General features: G+C 56.5%; 2 protein-coding genes across 3 annotated transcripts in view; one reads left to right on the top strand and one right to left on the bottom strand.

Moving 5' to 3' along the window:
* Positions 1-652: 652 nt before the first annotated feature.
* SLC16A6 (solute carrier family 16 member 6) lies at positions 653-9878 on the bottom strand. 2 transcript variants are annotated; one of them, XM_054221762.1, is made up of 6 exons: positions 9652-9878; positions 7326-7567; positions 6574-6717; positions 5687-5815; positions 3877-4698; positions 653-3279 (listed from the first exon to the last, which is right to left on the bottom strand). In XM_054221762.1, exons 2-6 carry the CDS (start codon positions 7558-7560, stop codon positions 3038-3040), a joined length of 1572 nt encoding a protein of 523 aa, XP_054077737.1. In that variant the 5' UTR covers positions 7561-7567; positions 9652-9878; the 3' UTR covers positions 653-3037. The 2 variants fall into 2 exon arrangements, with proteins under 2 accessions (XP_054077737.1, XP_054077736.1); XM_054221761.1 differs by lacking the exon at positions 9652-9878 and adding an exon at positions 8548-8679.
* The window catches only part of ARSG (arylsulfatase G), a 27957-nt gene continuing 19144 nt past the window's right edge, over positions 8611-17423 (top strand). Inside the window, exons 1-3 of the mRNA XM_054221763.1 lie at positions 8611-8731; positions 16039-16801; positions 17122-17309. Of these exons, the coding sequence (XP_054077738.1) occupies positions 16605-16801; positions 17122-17309 (385 nt within the window). The 5' untranslated portion in view covers positions 8611-8731; positions 16039-16604. The remainder of the gene's footprint in view (positions 8732-16038; positions 16802-17121; positions 17310-17423) is intronic.

Raw genomic sequence — 17423 nt, 5'->3', positions numbered from 1 at the left:
TAAGCTGCGTTTCTCCTCGGAGGGTTTGGCGATACAGAAGTTAGGGGCTAAGGAGGGAAGGGCGTATCTCAGCTGGTGTAAAAAGACATGAAGTTTGAGGGAGAGAAAATTGCCCTTCACTGGGACTACCCTGCTATTTAGTAGCTTGATTTCTGATACATGAGCTGCCTAGCCTGGCACGGAGAAAGTATTCTGCAATTCCGAGATGATAAAATAATTACATGATTGCACTGCTTCTTGAAGACGCGAGGAGAATGTTCCCAAGTGCCACCAATTCCATTCCCACTCAGCAGAAGAAAAGGCTCCTCCTAATCAGCCCTCCCCGGGTAAGGGTTTACGAGAGGACCCTCGAGGTCAGCACTAAGCCACCAGCTTCCAAGCAACTCCTTTAAAAGAACGCGGGGATTGCCCAATTCGCAGGGTAAACACGCTCCTCGGGGCTGAGGAAGCGGCATGTGACGGCCAGGCTGGCGGGAGCCCCACGGGGAGGGCAAGCGGCAGCCGGACCCTGCTACCACCCCACGGGGCCAAGGGTGGCCCAGGCCGGTCCCGGGGATGGTGCAGAGGGAGAGGAGGGAAGCGCCTTCCTTGTCTTTATTGGGAAAAAAAAAAAAAAAAAAAAAAAAAAAAGAAAAGAAAACAAACCCCCAAAAAAACCAAAAAAAAATTTTATTGCAAAACTCAGTGTTTTAGAGTATTTCCAGAGTCCACTAGGTACGTTACGAACAAATCAGTAAATCCCGCGTTGAACGCATTAAAGCCTGCTTCTGGGGCTCCCGCACACACACATTCGCACTCGCTCCCCTGCTCGTGCCGCGACACAGACAGGAACAGAAACGTACTGTGAGGTCAGTGACAAACGTATTATTGGATCTGTACTGGAAATCGTGGTATAAAAAAAATAGTTAAATTACAGTAGAACCTCGCAAATCTGCAGAGCAGGGAGCTTCCACACACACGCAAAACCTGGAGGCCTTATTCCACTTCCAAGCAGAGTTGTAATAGCAAAGTGCTGTAGTGAGGTCTCGTATCACAAAGACTTCGATAATCTTACAATTATAGTCTACAGAACATTTACCAAAATGCTTGAAGTATCATAAATTAACAATAAATAAAAAAAAAAAAGTACATCTTAATGCAACATCGTTATTTGTTCATTTACTCACTGATTTCACAAAACTCTAGTTGTCTGTAAGGGGTCTTCCAGTCCTGGGTGCAACGCAGCGAGGTTCTGCTGGCCGTGATAAAGTGCTGAGGCAGAGGAAGGACGCGAGACCGCAGGTCCCGGGCAGTGAGGATGAATTGCTCTAGCCACTTGGTTGCAAGAGTGCCTGTTTTTCTATCTTTTTTTTTTTTTTTTTTTTTTTTTGGACATCTAAGACAGAAAAAAACAAATCAAGCACCTTCCCAGAAAGAGGGTTGTTGGGTTTTTTTTGTTTGTTTTGTTTTTTTTTTTTGAAAAGATTGTCCCACATTTCTATGGCTGGTAAAATACAGACAGGTCAGCGTTAGCAGTTAATGCGTGATGCCACTTCCACTTAAATACACAGAAACGTTGGTTTGGGTTTGGTTTTTTTTTTCCCCGCCCCCAAACCAAAACAGACTTGTTGTATTTGTCCCCCTGAGTTGCCTAGAGGCGTTAGGATGCATATAGGTGGGGTGAGCAAGCTTGTGTCACCGCGAGTGGGGATCTCTCCCATTAAGACTAAACGAAGAGCGAGGGTGGTGTCTTTCGTCACTCCCTTCACGCCGTGGCTGTGCACAGACTCCAGATCATTGCTCACTGAAGTCAGCAGCTAAAAAAAAAAAAACACACAACAAAAAAACCACACACATAAAAAATAAAAGAAGCCTTTTGCGGACTTTGGGGAAGCCGGGAAAGGGGGTATGGCTCCCAGGGGCCGGGTAACGTGGGGGTTCCACGCTCACCCCGGGATGCGGCAGAGGTTTCTTGTGCACCAGTAAGGGAAGGGTTTGGGTACATTAAGACATACTGGGCCAAATCCTCCCTGTGGGGTGGGCTGGTTACGGCAGCCGAGCTGGGTCCGCTGACACCAGCTGAGGCCTTATGGAAAGAGATGCTGGATCTGTAGTTTATTATTTTTTTTTTCCTTTTAAAATAAAAACTGGGTTACCTAAGTCCTACCTATTAAAAACAGCTACACTCTATGCTGTAAGATTAAGTTTCCCCAACAATTTCACAAGCTAGCAATACAAGATAGGGATTTGATGTAAAGACAGCTTTCCGTTACGCAAAAGATCATTTTTCCTCTCCTGTTATTTAAGCTAACCTCCTTTAACAATCTTAGAATAAATTAATAAATACTAGTTAAATTAGAAACAGTACGTCAGATCTGACTATCAATAGAAAACAGTTATGAGGATACCAGTCGGGAGGAGAAAAATGATCTCATGAAATACGTGCAGTAATGACTGGCCATAAAGACATACGGAGCCTCCGATTTCCCAGCATTTGTGATGTTCAAGTTAATTAGAAGAACACTAGCAATGGTTTAAGTCAGCTGTCTAGCCTAGCCTCCTCCTCAAATCGAAAACGTGAGTCCATACTCTTCCCGAAGAGGATTCGGTTGGCTACTGGTGGCGTACAAAATGCTCGTCTCCAGTTCGTGTCACCGGTTTCTTGACTGCGTGGAATTTGCGGCAGGGGGTGGGTGAGGACAGCCAGAGGCTGAGCTGCTTCTGCTGTTGCTGTTCTCAGTTTTCCTGGGATGAGCTGAACCTTTACCTACGTTTGTTATCAGGAAAGCAGGAGTGCGCATCACATCTTCATGCTAGACAGAAGTTATTCTTATGTGGCTATCCATATTTTCTGTGGAGCTTTCCATTGTTGGTTAAAAAAAGTTCTTCCTAATAATAATAAAAAAAAAAAGTTGTTGGTAGCAACTGTTCACATTTAAAATTTCACCTTCCCTTTAGAATGTAGTTTTAAAACGTGGAGCAGAGCTGATGTTTTCCCCAGTCTTACACCGAGTACATTAGATGGAGGAGGAGCAGGTTGGTTTGCCTTTTTTTTTTTTTATGCCACGCCGTCACAGCCTTTTCCTGAATTTTCTGCTTTTCCGATATCCATTTCAATAAAGTCATCTGGGAGGTCTGGTAGGACCTCGGGCGCGCTCTCCTCCGCGCGCTGCTGCTGGCGCTGGCACAGCCCGGCCTTGCAGGGTCTCACCAGGGCCAGGAACACGGCACCCAGGACCATGCCAGCAGCGCAGGAGTAAAAGGCTGAGCTGTAGTTCTGTGTCGTATCCACTAAGACACCTACGGAAAACACATTTACAGCAGTTAGCCAGAACCGAGTCTCCCTCGCCCATCCATCCCTCCTACAGGATTTTTAATCCTGGTACCGCTGCACCTTTTTATTTGTAACCAGAAGATACTCAGTGGCAAACAGATGCGACCTTAAAGTAAAAGCATCGTGTTCGGGGGTGTGTAGTGTCGTCTTCAGGCAAGTCAGGAACCCTTTGGGCACCGCAGGGACGCTAAGCCCGAGATGCATCCGTTTATTACAGTAGAGACTTCACCTTTCCGCAGGGTGTGGCGGAAACACACGCACAGCGAGAGCGATTCGTCTCTGCCGTTCGCTAGAGCCCGAGGTGATGCCAGTTCTGGGTTTCTAACAGGAGCAGGGGAGCACTGCAGTGTTTTCCTTCCCTCTGAGGTTCCTCGGTGGAGGCTGCCTCATTGGTGGGGCTCTGCAGAGCTGCATTGCAGCAGTCTTCTGGCTCCGAGAGCCTCCTAATACTAGTTGCAGGGCTTTTCGGATAGTACTACGCTTAGGGCTGCCAGAACGCTTTCTAGACAGAGACTGGCTGTCAAACATACCAAAAAAATACAAGATGAAAGTTTTAGAGTTACCTGCAAGGGGTGGTCCGGCCAACCCAGCTAAGCTTTGAATGAAGACGTAGACTCCAGCCGCAGAAGACATCTTTGCGATGCCAACCACGTCGTCTTCTGCCAGGAGGGGAATATGGGTGCCCGCTACCGTTCCCAGCATGAACCCAAAAAATACGCTACATGTCATCAAGCCCCAGAATTCAGAGGCAAAAGGGAAGGCAAACAACGCTACAGAGAGCAGAACAACGCAGATGAGTTCGATGTAGATCTTGCGGATAGGCTTTTTGTTGAGAACCCAGCCAGCTGAAATTCTTCCAAAGACCTCTGCGATGGCCATGGCAGACAGTATGTACGCAGAGTGGTCTTTGCCGATGCCAAGGCTGAGGCTCAGGGGAATGATGTAGAGGGAGGGAGCGAAGAAGCCCAGGGTAGCGAACAGGCCAAAGAATGCATAACAGATAAAGCTATAGTCTCTCATCACAGAAAAGTCCAGTAGTTTGGTTTTTGGTTCTGGTGGGGTGCTGTTATTTTCAACAAGGATCTGTACGTGTTCCTTTGGTTCTTCACTTTTCGGCTCTGCTTTGGTTTTTCCAGGCACATTGCTGGGTGAGGTAGTTATTTCTACTCCTGAGTCTATGGACTCTATTGAGGTGCGTGTTTGCTCGTTTTCAAGCATGTACTTTGTCTCCGTGGGCTCTTCTGGAGGCTGTGCTTTCACTTCTTCTTGCTCCTTGATGACAATGGGTCTCAGCAGCGATCCGCAGATGACGATGCTCAGCTGCAGCACCCCCACAGAAAGGAGGCTGTATCTCCAGCCAATCTGCTCCTTCAGAGCAGTAATCGCTGGGGGAAGAGGGCAGAAGAGGAAGAAAGTGTAACTAGAAAAGCCTGTAGTTACGCCAAGGAGCTCTTTGAATTTATGGCTAGGGAAGTAACTGAAGCTTCACCACCGGAGGGTCCCAAGCCCTCGGCTCTTGCAGGGGCTGAGCAGGGCTCCCTCCTGCCCAGGGCCACCCAGGGGTCTGGCGCCCACATTCCTCCCATCAGCTGCACCAGACCAGAGCCAGAAGTTGCGTTTAACATCTGGCTAGCGGAAGCCATCCTCTAGGTAGCCGCTTTTGAGGTCCCAGCGACTTTGGGATGCGCGAGAACGAAGGTGGTGTTATTTTTAGTGAATGGGAGCGAACGCAACGTTGGAGTTTCCTCTCTCTGCTGACCCCACCCTGAAACCAGCTACTAGAGGAAGTCTCTTAGCTCTCCCCAAAGGTGCATGTCACTGCTTCATTACAAGCCTTCATTTGCAATCAGAGCAGCTTTGCAACGGCTACGGGCTGACAGCGTGGAGAGCAGAAGACCACCTGAACTGCAGGGGACAGGCGGTGACAGGGACGCGCTGCCTGGGGACAGGTCCCCGTAAGGCTGGAGGGGTTTGGCGGCCCGTGCTAAGCACGAGCCCACTAACCTTTAGGAGCAGTGCTGTGTACTGCCTTGTGTTTTAAATAGCTGAAGTTTCTTGGTCTTATTTTTAGCCTGCAAGATCTATATAGGGAGCCCGGCGGGCTGCGTATCAGCGAGGCACGTCCCGCTCTGGCAGGCGATGCTGGGAGAGCTCAGCCATCCTCAGACCCGTCTCTAGGATTACATGTAACCCTGCCTGCAGGGCGGGAGTGCCACGGGCATGTGAGCAACCACCCGTGGGCTTTAGCTCATGGGAAGAGCCGCAAGCACCCGGTATCGATGGCTTTTGGCTCCCATTTGCTTGGGGAAAGGGCGGGAGCAGTGCCGTGCTTTAGGCGTGCGGGTAGGAACTCGCGGCATTCGGGCACTGTACCTGGTGCAAAGGAGAAGACGGCAAAACATTCCCCTGTAGATGCCACTGCTGTGACCAGCGAACGTCTTTTGTCAAAATACTGTGATAAAATGGTGACAGTCGGTAGGAAAGAGAGGCAGTATCCAAGGCCTGTGAATAAATGCCAAAAATTGCCATAACAACAAGTAAAGGAGGGGGAAACACCGATGCGAGAACACGTTAAGTCAGGTTTCCCAGTGGCGAGATTACAGTATCATTTCGGCCAACTCGGCAAGTCACCCTGGAAGAAAATCATTGGGGAAACCAGAATGTTATTTTTTTTTAACATTGGAGGGGGGAAAAGAAAAAAAGAATGAAAAGACAAAAAACAAGAGACCCAACCTCCCAAACCTGCTAGATAATGCCTTCTGTTCCCCAGCAGCCAGCGGGGTCCACTTTGAGGACCTCACCTGCTTAAAGACTTTGAGTCGCTCCCCTAAGCGAGGCAAGCTCCTGGCCACGGATGCGAGCAGGACACCCAGGCCAGGTGGGAGAGGGGGGAAAGTACCAGAAAGAAGGAAAAAAAAAAGACGAGATAGAGGAGAGGTTAGAGGATTTGACCCCATGAACAGCTTTTATCTCCCCAGCGATCCCCGTCAATCAGAAGCAATCAGTGCAGCTGCGCTAGCGCAGTGGTCTGCAGGACCAAGTCCCAAGGTGGTCCCCAGGGTGACACGGGGCAGAAAGTCAAGCCTCGAGCCCAGGTCACCACCTCCACCAGAGGGTGAGCTCAGCCCAGAAGGGGCAGCAGCATTTCCCAAGCACTCCCCGTGTCCAGGCAAGTAAAACCCCCCAGGCCAGAGCCACGCTTGCAGGAAGCCGCAGGAGCGAGCGAAGCATTCGGAAGGTATGGGAACAGGACGACTCACCAGAGATGATGCCAATGGTGACATACATGTCCACAACAGTACGGGCGAAGGAGGCGGTGACCATGCCAGTGCTGATCAGCACCCCTCCGGCCATCACCACGAAGCGGTGGCCGAAGCGATTGCTGAGGACCGTCGACAGCGGAGCTGGATGGGTGGGAGAGGAAGAGAGCCGTGGTCAACACCCAAGTCAGCAGCTTCACCAGCTACCATCTCCTTCAGAGGCTCTTCTCATACCCCTGCCCATGTCCCAGAGACATGCCACCTCCCCTGCTAGTTGGCCTCATGCAGTAGAGTGTCACCCCACAGCCACCCGTGGAGCTCTGCACAGCTCACAGCATTTAGGATGTGCTAAAATAAAAACATCAGAAGAGACTGAGGTGGGCACGTGGCAGCCTGGGACAGACCTGCAGCAACATCCACAGACACCCGTGGATTTCAGCGAGGCTCAAGTTATTTCTAATCCTTTTCACTACAAAGTTAGCTTACAAAACTCTGGTTTTCACCCCTTGCTGATGAGGCTGGGCCAGGCTCAGTGACACGGACCGTGTCCTTGTACCACGCAGAAGGACATGAGTTGGGGCTCAAAGGCCTGAGACAGACATTTCTTGGTCTTTCAGGAGCACGCAGCACCTGGGCTCTATGGTTGTCACTTACAGCAGAGCCATTAGACACACAGAAGTCCCAGGTCCTCGTACGCTGGGTCAGCAGCATGACTGCCCCTCGCACACACGCCAAACACCTGCTCCTCTTACCTGTGAAGGTCTGTACAAACACACATATGGATATTATCCAGGATATCCTGCTGTTGGTTTCATCAAAGCTTTCCATCAGGTCATTAAAGAAGACACCAAACGATTTTATAATGCCGTACGTTAGAGCTTCCACAAAGAAGAAAGCAAAAGCAACTGTCCAACCCCATCCTCCGTCAGGCACTTTAGTATAAACATTTGGAGCGGTGCACGGCATTTTTACAGCTTTGACCGTCATTTTTGATCTGGAAAAGAGGGGAGCCAGGCATCAGTTTAAGATGAATTTTGCTGAAAGAAGCACGGCCTGGCAACTGTAGCATCCCTAAGGCACCGCCAGCCGGTCCCTGTGCTGCCGAGGGATTAAATGCAGGAGTTGGGCTGAAGTTTCTGCCTCTGTGACCGCCCGGGCTCGTTTCTGCTGGTGCCCCTTGAGCCCAGGACAAGCACTCTCCGTTCGGCGCCCGGGTGAGCTGTTCCCATCTGCAAACCCCAGCGCCCGGGAGCTGTCATCTGTGTTTCGGTGTGCGGGGGTGGATGGATGCAGCTTGTGCAGGATCCGCCGCAGGACCCAGCGCGGGCTGGCGGAGCCGCAGGAACTCCCCAGGAGCGCCCATCCTCCCCGCCGCACCCTCCTGCCTGGTCCAGGGTGGCCGGTGACACCTTGGTGTCACCCATTTGCTGCAGGGTTGGTCAACCCCACAACTCACCATCGCACCCTGCGGCGTCCTAAACCCCTCCAGGGGCCGCTGGCCCTCGGGGTGACGGTAACTCCTCAGGAACCTGCCCGTTCCCCAAAATGGCTGCTCCAGGGCTGCAGCCTGACAACAGGGGGTGGGGACACCCCTGCTGCCACCAGGTCCCCGTGCTGTCCCCTGCAGCCCTCGGGGGTCACCCCCCAGGGCAGGAGAAGGCTGAAGCCCCCAAGGGCTGCCGGGGGGCTCCAGGGAGCCCCCCCTAAGGCACGAGGGGGTCTCTTCATCCCTGCCCCGTGTCACCCGGGGGCCGTGGGGACAGTTTTTGTCCCGCTCCTCGCCATACTCGAGCACTGCCACACCTGCGCGGGGAGGAGGGGAAGGACGGGACACAGTCCCGGGGTCGGGCCCAGCGGCCACCCCGGCAGGGGACCGCGAGGTGGCCGTGGGCTACCGCCCCGCGGGCTGCCGGCCCCCCGCCCCGCGGGCTGCCCCCGGCCCCGCGCCCGCCCCGTCCCGGGCACAGCCCGAACCTGCGGCTCTTGCGGGCGGCGTTTCCTCCCCGCGCCGCCGTCCCCGGCAGCCACCAGGCATTTCCCTCCTCCATTTTCTCCTCCAGCTCATCGGCACCACTTTCTCGGCGGAGGAAGCCCCGGCGGCTCCGGCCGCGCTCCCCCCAGCCCACCGGGGAACTTCCCACGGAGCGGCAGCAGGCGAGTGCGTGCGCGTTCCCGGTGGCCACCGGCGCCCACCGGGGACCCGTGAGCGGCCCCGCGGGAGCCTGGCTGGGGCGGGGGGGATGCAGGGACCCACCCGAGGGATGCCCTAAAAGGGGCAGGGGGGTGTCTCAGCTCACACCCCCCCCCCCCGCGGACCCCTCTGCGGTGCTGCATGGTGGGTGCTCCCTGGGGGGCCGAGGGATGGAGCGAGGCGTGGGCTCCTGCATCCCTCCGGTGCTGCCTGCGCCCAGGCTCTGCTGCAGCCCGGGGGGGGGGGACGGGGACGAGGGGCAGCCCGGGGGGGTCGGGGGGGGCACAGGCAGGACCACCGCCGTGTGCCCAGGCGGGAGTTGAGCCTCTGCCCAAAGTTTGTGGGAAGTGCCTGGATACCCACCACCACCCACCCCCCTCTTCGAGAGAGGCACCGGGGCTGCAATGAATTCCTGTGTCACTGCACAAGGCATGGGGGAGATTAGATTAGAAGGAAGCACGCTGTTTAGAAGCGGAAAAAAAAAAAAAAAAAACAACAAAACCAGAAACAACCAAGCCACAAACCTTGGCGTACATTATGTGCATTTAAAAAGATAAAAATTACGATGGGGGGGGGGAAAATAAAAATTAAAATGCCAGAGCTCAGGGGCCCGGCGCGGCCGCCCCTACTCCCCCCCCCCGTTTCCCTGCATCACTTTCCGAACATTTCAGACCTGATTTCTGCATCGCCACCGCCGCACCGGCTCCTCGGCGGGCGCCGCCAGCTAAAAATAAAAGGATGCGGAAAAAAAAGGGGAGGGAAGCAAAAAGGCAGGAAAAATAATAATAATTAAAAAAAAAAATTTAAAAAAAAAACAAAAAAAAAAGCGAACAAAGCCCCCCCACGCACCTTCCCCCTCCCCAGTCCCCGGGTGGGAGCCCACTCACCGGGCGGCGCTGGCTGCTGCGGCGGGGCTAGGGGCTGCCCATGGCCGGGGCTGGGCGACCCGGGGCGGCGAGAGGAGGCGGCCCCGCTGCCCGCCGGCCTCCGGCCGCTGCTGCTCCCCGCTGCCCGCGGCGGCGGCTGCTCGGCGCTCGCTCCCAGCCCTTTATATACCGGCTGGAGCCGGTCTCCGCCGGCGGCTCCGCAGCGCCATGTGCGCGCTGGGCCCGGCTCGCCCCAGCGCCGGCACCGCGTGTGCGGGGAGGGGCGGTGCTGCCGGCGGGGGGGTGGGCGGACACCCCCCCTCCGGTCCTACTGCCAGCCCCCCCGCCCTCCCCCCGCCTTCCCCCGCCGGGACCGGCACCTGCCGGAGCGGTCCGGGCTCCCCCCCGGTGCGGGGGCGGCCGCGGCTGGAGCGGCGCTGGGTCCCCGCCGGTTCGGCGCGGCGGGGGTGGGCGCCGTTTTCTCCCGGGGTCGGCGGGGGACAAAAACTCGGCCTGTGCAAAGGGATGATGGGGGTGAGCCCCCCCCCCCCCCGCCCGTGCTGCCGGCGCTGCCCTCGGTGAGCGGCGCCGCGAGCGGGTTTGGCGGCGTCCCCCGTCCCCCCCCCACCTCACGGCGGGGGCTCTCGGAGCCCGCTCCGGTTTGGTGCCGAAGTTTTGAAGCCCGTCGTTTGCAGAAAAGGCCTCGATCTCCTGATGGGAAAAGGGATGAGGTGGTGCAAATTTGGGCGGGGGGGCGGGGGGGGGGGGGCAAGCAAAGGGTGTCCCCCGCACGCTTTAGGCCCTTTTTTTGGGCAGCGTGGCCAGGATCCGGACGCCGGCTTCCCTCCGCCTCACCCCGCAGCAGTGGGATGCAGTGCCGCGACCGTCTCGGGGTCGGGATGCAGTGCTGATGATGTACCCGGAGCATCCCGGGGTCAGGCTGGCTGCGGTCCCGTTCGCCATGTGAGGTGCTGGGGATGGGACAGGAGCAACTGGGACGGGACAGGAGCAACTGGGACGGGGCTGAGCACATGCCGAAGTCCTGCACACCATTTCTGAGGACGCTGACGTGTGCTTGTCCCTCTGTGCTCCAGTATTGCACACAGTGCGTGTTGCATTTTTAGGGGAAAACGCTTCCCTTATGTAGGGAACTTAAAAAGTAGGGATTTTTGAGTCAAACTGGAAGCAGGCGAGACCGACTAACCACGTATATGGATGAGGGAGGAAAGGAGCAGGGGGAGTCAGACATCTGTCACAGAGAGCACGGGGCACGGGTCCTTCCCAGCAGTGCCTGGCAAAGGAGGATGGAGCTAAAGCGATGAGCTCTTTAGGGTTTCCCCTAAATTTCCCTGAAATGGGAAAAACAGAGGGAGAACACTGACAGCGCTGTGTTTCCCGGCTCGCTGTGCCACTGCATCCCGGTACTGGTGACGATGTGCTGGGTGCGGACGGACTTTGCTGGGGAAGTTTCGGAGCCTCGCACCATTGCTCGTGGGCGAGGGACTTTTGCCCACAGGTAATAGCAGAGGGCTCGGAGTTGGGGGGGGTGACCAGTCCCCTCCTCACCTGCCCTCCCGCGCTGGCCCGGGACCTCACCGCAATTCTCTGGGTCAAAGTGCAACCTGTCGATCCCGGTTCATACCCCTGGAAAAACTACCTGGGTTAAAATGTTCCTTCGGTGCCTCACCCACCAGCAAGGGCTGCCACATTTGATTTGGCAGGAGTCCCTTCTCGTGGGTTCCTTTTTTTCTTTTTTTTTTTTGTTCACAATAGGAGTTGGAATTGGGGTGGCGCAGGTAAGGGTAGCGGGCAGCGGGAGTGAAATTCTGCCGACTTCTGACAAACCAGGAAAATTAGTTATTGCTTTTGCTTGGTAACTTGGAGAAAGCTGCCGCTGGTTTCTCATGGCAATGCTGGTCCAACGGCCGCTGCCTCCAGCAAGCCACTGGTGCTCTTGTCCTCACAGGGAGGTTTTGGAAGCTTCACCCCTCGCAGTCCTGTCCTAAAACAGCTAAAATCCAGGTGCTGGGCCATGGGGAGCGATGGGGACTGTGTCCTGTGTGTCCTTGGGGAGCCCCGTATCGCCCTGTCCCATGGGAAACCCCTTCCTCCGAGGGGTTATGCCTTTCCCGGGTACGGATTAAAAGGCGACCACCTTGTCTGGCCTCAAAGAGCCCATATCCCGTTACACAAGCTTTTTCTTGAGAATGGGTCACCCTCCCCGAGCTGTAATTCTTTCTGGCAGCGACAGTGCAAGTGGTTATGGGACAACAAAAGAGGTTTGTGCCTCCAGGGGAGAAATAAGAATGCAAATATCTTTGGCATGAAAAAACAAAGGCGATTTACTCCTTGGTATTTCTTGTCAGTACTTTGCATCTGTCTCTGCTTCACCTTCTCGTTCCTTTCCTTTGGGCTTTCCAATAAGGCTTTGGGGAGTGATGTGGGGCCGGAGGGGGCCCGTGGGAGGGACGGGGCTGATGGCTGGGGGCTGCAGCCTCTCTGGCCCAGCGCTTTGCAGCTCTGCTCTGAAATGCTTTTTCCCCCCATGCCCATTTCAGGGGGGTTTTCCCTCGGAGAGGGTTTGGCCACGTCTGGCTGGGACGCTTTGCCCTGACACATCCGACGTGGGTCCGTCCCGTGCCTGGCAGCGACTTACACCAGGTCCTTCTTCTCCGTCTTCCCGAGAACTTTTGCACCGTTCCCAGCCCTGGTGCGTGGCCGGTGTTTGAGGGCTCTGTAAACCATAGCGAAGGAGAGCGAGCGTCCCGTCAGCGGGCATAAATCAGCCAGGAGCTGGAAAACAGGGCAGGCTGCAAACAGAAAGGGAGCGCGGGCCCCCGCTCTCCGCCGCCGGATGGGTCAGGGACTTCCAGTTCATTTATTCTGCTGAGGTTCGCCCAGCCCTGCTCGGCATGTGTAATGTTTTTTCTGAAAGACCTAGCAGTTAGATGGGTGAAAAACATTCTCCTGTCTCAGGAGCTGGCAGAAATCCTAGTAAATCTGCAGAAGTATGTTTTTGTCGGTGCTGCTTATTCTGTTAGGGGAACTAGTATAAACTATTCCAGTAGAAAACCTTTTCCTGGAATAAAGTCTTGACTCTGTTCAGAGCATTGTCAGGACAGTTGTACCGGGAATGGAGCTTTGCTGGTAAACATGCTGGGACCGAGGAGTCCTAACGGGGCAGATGCAGAGCTTGTCCACCCTCTGCCCCACGGAAAAAGCCCTCAGGAGGCACCTGCTGCCCGTTGCTGTGCTCAAATCGAAAATAAAAATCTGTGCGTGGTTAGTTTGGAAACAAAAGGAGGATTTTTTTTTTCTGTTTTTCTGTTTTCAGCTGCGCCTGCCGGGATGTGCCACCGTCCATCCCCTCCAGGCTGTGGGTCCCGGCTGGGGTTGGGGTCAGTGCCACGGGCCATGCCATGGGGACATGTCCCCATCCAGCGACACTCGGCAGCGTGGGGTCAGCACGCAGCTCGAGTGATGGCTTCTGCCTGCCTGCCTCAGTTTCCCTGACCCCAGCTGGCAGGAGGGGTGACGCTGGGAGCCCCCAGGGTGCTGCGGGGATAACAGCGGGTGCCTGTCCGGTTTGAATTTCCCATCCCCTGCTGTGTGTCCTTATCTCCCCGCTCCTGGCAGCCGGGACGGGGATGCCTGCCGAGGCTTTCGGCAGGAGAGCAGGGCCGGCGGCGCGGGTTTGGGCCGGAGATGAGAGCTGTGACGCCCCGGGTGGGGTGCGAGCCCCGGGTGCTGGCAGGGGACGGCTCGGCACAGCCGGCCGTGCTTCAAAGGGCGGCAGGTTTTTCTGGGCTCCGGCTGCTGCTTTGCTCTCCAGGCAGGCGTGAAAATGTGAAAGAATGTGAAAAATGTGAAAATGATCGTGCTGGCCCCAAGATTTGTAAACTTCTGGTTAATGTGTAATGAATACATGACAGATACTCCCAGCGCTGGGCTGTGGCCACTCGGTGGTGGCACGGCCCGTGGTGGCATCCCCGAGGCCAGGAGGCATCTCCCCTGCCCTGGGACCAGCCCCGAGCAGCACTGGTTGAAGAGGCTTTGGGGCTTTTCTAAACTGGTTTATCTGGTTTCGACTTATCCCTCGTCTTTCTGCAAACCGCCTTGTCTGGCTTGCAAAAATGCACTGTATTTTATTTATTTAATTGTGCCACGAAGCCCGGGTGCACAGGGTCCAGCCCGAGCGATGCCGGTGCCCACAGCCCATCGCGGTGAGGAGCGCGGTGCCGGTGCCGGTTCTCCAGAAGCCTTGGTTCTTGGATGAGATTCTGCCCAGGCAGCTCATGGGGCTGGAACCACCGGTGCAGCATTTCCTGCTTGGCACGAAACAAGGTGCCGCAACAACCATAGGCAGTCTGGGGGAATCTCTTCTGAGTCATTTATTATTTTGGCAAAAATAGTTATAAGATGGCAGCCTCGTGCTCCGCCGTGCATCCGCTGTGGATGAGGACGGTTCTGCAGGAGCCTGGCAAGAGCCGCGCCAGCACATCCCACCTTCCGCGGGCTGTGTTCCACCTCTCCTTCAAATGGCCTCTGAGCATCAGAGATCAAGAAGTTTCGCCTGACGCTAATGCATAAATTTCAGCCCTGGGTGACTTTCCCCTGTAATTCAGAGAGAAGAGTGTGTCCTCTGAAAACGGGTTGGATTGTTTTTGTTGGCCGTGTCATCCTGGTGTCCCTCCCCAGAGCAAATGGAAAGCACAGAGGTTTGTGGGTGAACGTGGGTTCGGCTCCCTTGGGTTCTGCTGGGCTTTCCTGGGTGGCTGCAGGTGGTGATGGGGGTCCCCAAGGCACGTTGTGCGGTTCAGGGCCACCCCCTGGGGACAGGACGGGATCCGAAGGGTAGGATTATGTGGTGTGGCTTCCTGGAAAGGGTGAGCACCACCCGCCTCAGGCACGGCTCAGCTGGGGTGGTTTTGTGGGGCTCAGCTGAACTTTGTCCCTTTATTTTTCCCCAAAACCCAATTCCAGTGCTGGGCGATCTCCCGCTCCATCGCCCTGCGGAGAGCCAGAGGGCTGAGACGGGGCTGGGCCGTGCCCGGGTTAATCCGTGCTGTTCCGCCCAAGTCCGTGCTTTCCTCGGTCCGACGGGGCTCAGCCCCAGCGCGGGGTGTTGGACCCAAGCAGGGCTGCTCCTTTCAAGCAGCCTCAGCCACGGCTCAGCACACGGACCCACCGCATCCTGCCCCCGTTAATTAATGTACCGAGAGCTTCGAGGCCCTCGGGTGGAAGTTCATAAATTGATGCTCTGGGCTATGAATTATGAATGGAGTCGCAGCCCTGATCACTGCAGTGCTACGCCGAGAGTCCTGACGCTGCTCATCTGAGTGACAGCCCAAAGCTTTTAAAGATGTGAACGGAGAAACCTGGGAATAATTTGCTTTGCCAGCTACAAACCTCTTGGCCTATAGATGGGGCTCATCATATTCCCTCTCCCACCTCCTCCTGTCACCTTTTCCTCTTGAATTTTCCAGTATTCCCAATATTCCCTCTCCTCGCCCTCCTGGTTTGTCTTCATGATTATTTTCCTGCTTGGCTGTGTTGACCATCCCATGGGAGCTGTGTCCTCCATGGCGCGTTCCTCCCCCAAGGCTGCTGGTGCCAACGGGGGACATCCCAGCTGGGTGCCCCTGGTCGCCTGGCTGTCCCCACCCGGGGACAGGTCCCACACCATCCGCGCAGCCAGAGCAGAGCTCCTCACGCGAGGTTTGGCAGGGTTTTGGCAGATCTCTGCAGCTCATCTCCCTTTGGCCGTAGCGCTGTGCTCAAGATGTTGTGTTTCAGGGCTCCGTCTCTGCCACCGGTCTGTGGGGTGTTTGTCCCTGAACCCCTCCACCACTGGAAGCCTAATCCTGCCCTAATGAACTGTACAGCCTTAATCCCGTAAGCCCAGGTGTTTCTGGGGTTTGTTGCCTTCTGAGTTTGCCTGGATTTCTGCATTTCTGCTCCTTCCCGGTGCCCCATGGCCGGCAGCGGGGGCTGCTGCCCGCAGGGGCTCTGTCCCCTGCCCTGGCCGCCCGGCAGCGGTGGGGGGGCGTGAGCAGGACTAAATTTGAAAAAGGAGCTTTAGAAACTTGTCAGTTGTTACAGACGAAGGCAAGCCCTGCACCTTTCCCCCTCCCCGTGGTGCTGTGCGCCCCGCAGCGCTCGGGGGGGAAGGCAAGAGCGGCTCCCCGGGGGTGCCAGCACCGCGGGAAACCAGCCCGGCCCCGGCCATGGATGCGGGAAAGGGGCGCTTGTGTTCCCAGGCCTTCCCAGTTGAGCCATCATGAGCCGGGCAGCAAAAAATGCAATTTCAAAGGCAAAGTCTCGGCGTGTGGATGAGCTGTTCTGCCCCGGGCTGGGGTGCAGGGGGGCTCCGGCAGGTCCTGATTGCGTCTGGTGTCTCTCGCACAGGGGATGCTGTCACCGCACGAGGTGAAGGACGGTCTGAGAGTCACCAGCAGAGCCACGGCCGTTATTCATCTGCCTGAAACAAGGGTGGCCAGCGCTTCCGAGGAGCAGGTCTCCAGGGAAAGAGCTGTTTGTCGGATGCGAACATCCCCCCAGCTGCGGCGAGGGGAGAGGAGCCGCAGCTCGAGCACGCTTCTGGAGGGAAAAATACCGCTTTGGTTTGGTGTCTAATTAGATATTTACCAGGAAGGAAGGAAAGTTAAAAATAGGGTGACAGTGACTTCAAAGGGTGTTTTTGACTTCTAAGAATAACACCTTTGCTGGCGCATGTTTCAGGAATATCGGCTGTGCCTGGGTGTGAAAGGCGGAGGAGAGGTTGCAGCTCGGTCGGCAGCCAAGGGAGCGAACCGAGACCCCCCGGCCCCGCGGGGGCAGCAAGGAGGGGACGTTGGCATCGCTGCGAGGGCCCGTGGAGAGCTCAGCTGCGTCCGTGGGGACACAGCAGAGGGAGTTTAGGGAAGACGAAGCTGCCGGTGGCCCGGCACGGGTGGGAGGGGACGTGTGGCACCATGGGGACCCCCTCCCCGCGGGTGGTGCTAGTGCTCGCCGCGGCGCTGGCGGGGCTCTCGGCTCCCCGAGCAGCCTACGGGCAGCCCAACTTTATCGTCATTCTGGCGGATGACGTGGGCTGGGGGGATCTTGGGGCCAACTGGGCGGAGACGAAGGAGACCCCGCATTTGGATGAGTTGGCAGCCGAAGGGACGAGGTAATGTCTGTCCCCGCTCCCCCACCCTCTCCAAGCATCCCTGGTCACTCTGTCCCGCAGCAAAAGGGGTTTCACTCCTGCGGGGACCGGCAGGCGGAGGGGGTTTCACTGATGTGGTTTTGGGTGCGTGGGGGGGGGCACCCAGAGCTCAGCGCCTCGGGGTGCAGGTCCATCCATCCTACTGGGACCTGTGAGCTTCGTCCCCCGCCCCAGACCCTCATCCCTGGGGCAGAAGGGGACACATGCAGGGGAGCAGGGGGGGACAGGGCAGCGTTAGACCACGCAGGGGCTTGCGAGTGAAGGGTCCTTTTGTTTCCTAGGTTCGTGGATTTCCACTCGGCTGCCTCCACTTGCTCCCCATCCCGCGCCTCTCTGCTCACCGGGCGCCTCGGGGCGCGCAACGGGGTGACCCACAACTTCGCCGTCACGTCAGTCGGCGGCCTCCCCCTGAATGAGACCACCCTGGCCGAGGTCCTGCGGGAGGCTGGGTACAGCACGGGGGCTATAGGTAACGCCTGCCGGGCCGCGGGGGCCTCCGGGGCGGGGAGACAGCGGTGGGGGGACAAAGATGCCCATGTCTCTCCCCTGCGGAGGAGGTACCGCGGGTTGTTAGGTGAAAAGC

Source organism: Rissa tridactyla, chromosome 15 (genome assembly GCF_028500815.1).
Source record: "Rissa tridactyla isolate bRisTri1 chromosome 15, bRisTri1.patW.cur.20221130, whole genome shotgun sequence".
NCBI lineage: Eukaryota > Metazoa > Chordata > Aves > Charadriiformes > Laridae > Rissa > Rissa tridactyla.
This window is presented reverse-complemented; position numbering and strand designations above follow the sequence as displayed.

Bases quoted from the DNA above. Each gene is read 5' to 3' on its own strand.
- SLC16A6 (XM_054221761.1), bottom strand. From the start codon at position 8,621: ATGGAGGAGGGAAATGCCTGGTGGCTGCCGGGGACGGCGGCGCGGGGA. The intron at 6,718-7,325 runs GTAAGAGGAGCA...CCACCCATCCAG, and splicing joins GTTTGTACAGACCTTCACAG to CTCCGCTGTCGACGGTCCTC. The intron at 5,816-6,573 runs GTGAGTCGTCCT...ATTTATTCACAG, and splicing joins CACCATTGGCATCATCTCTG to GCCTTGGATACTGCCTCTCT.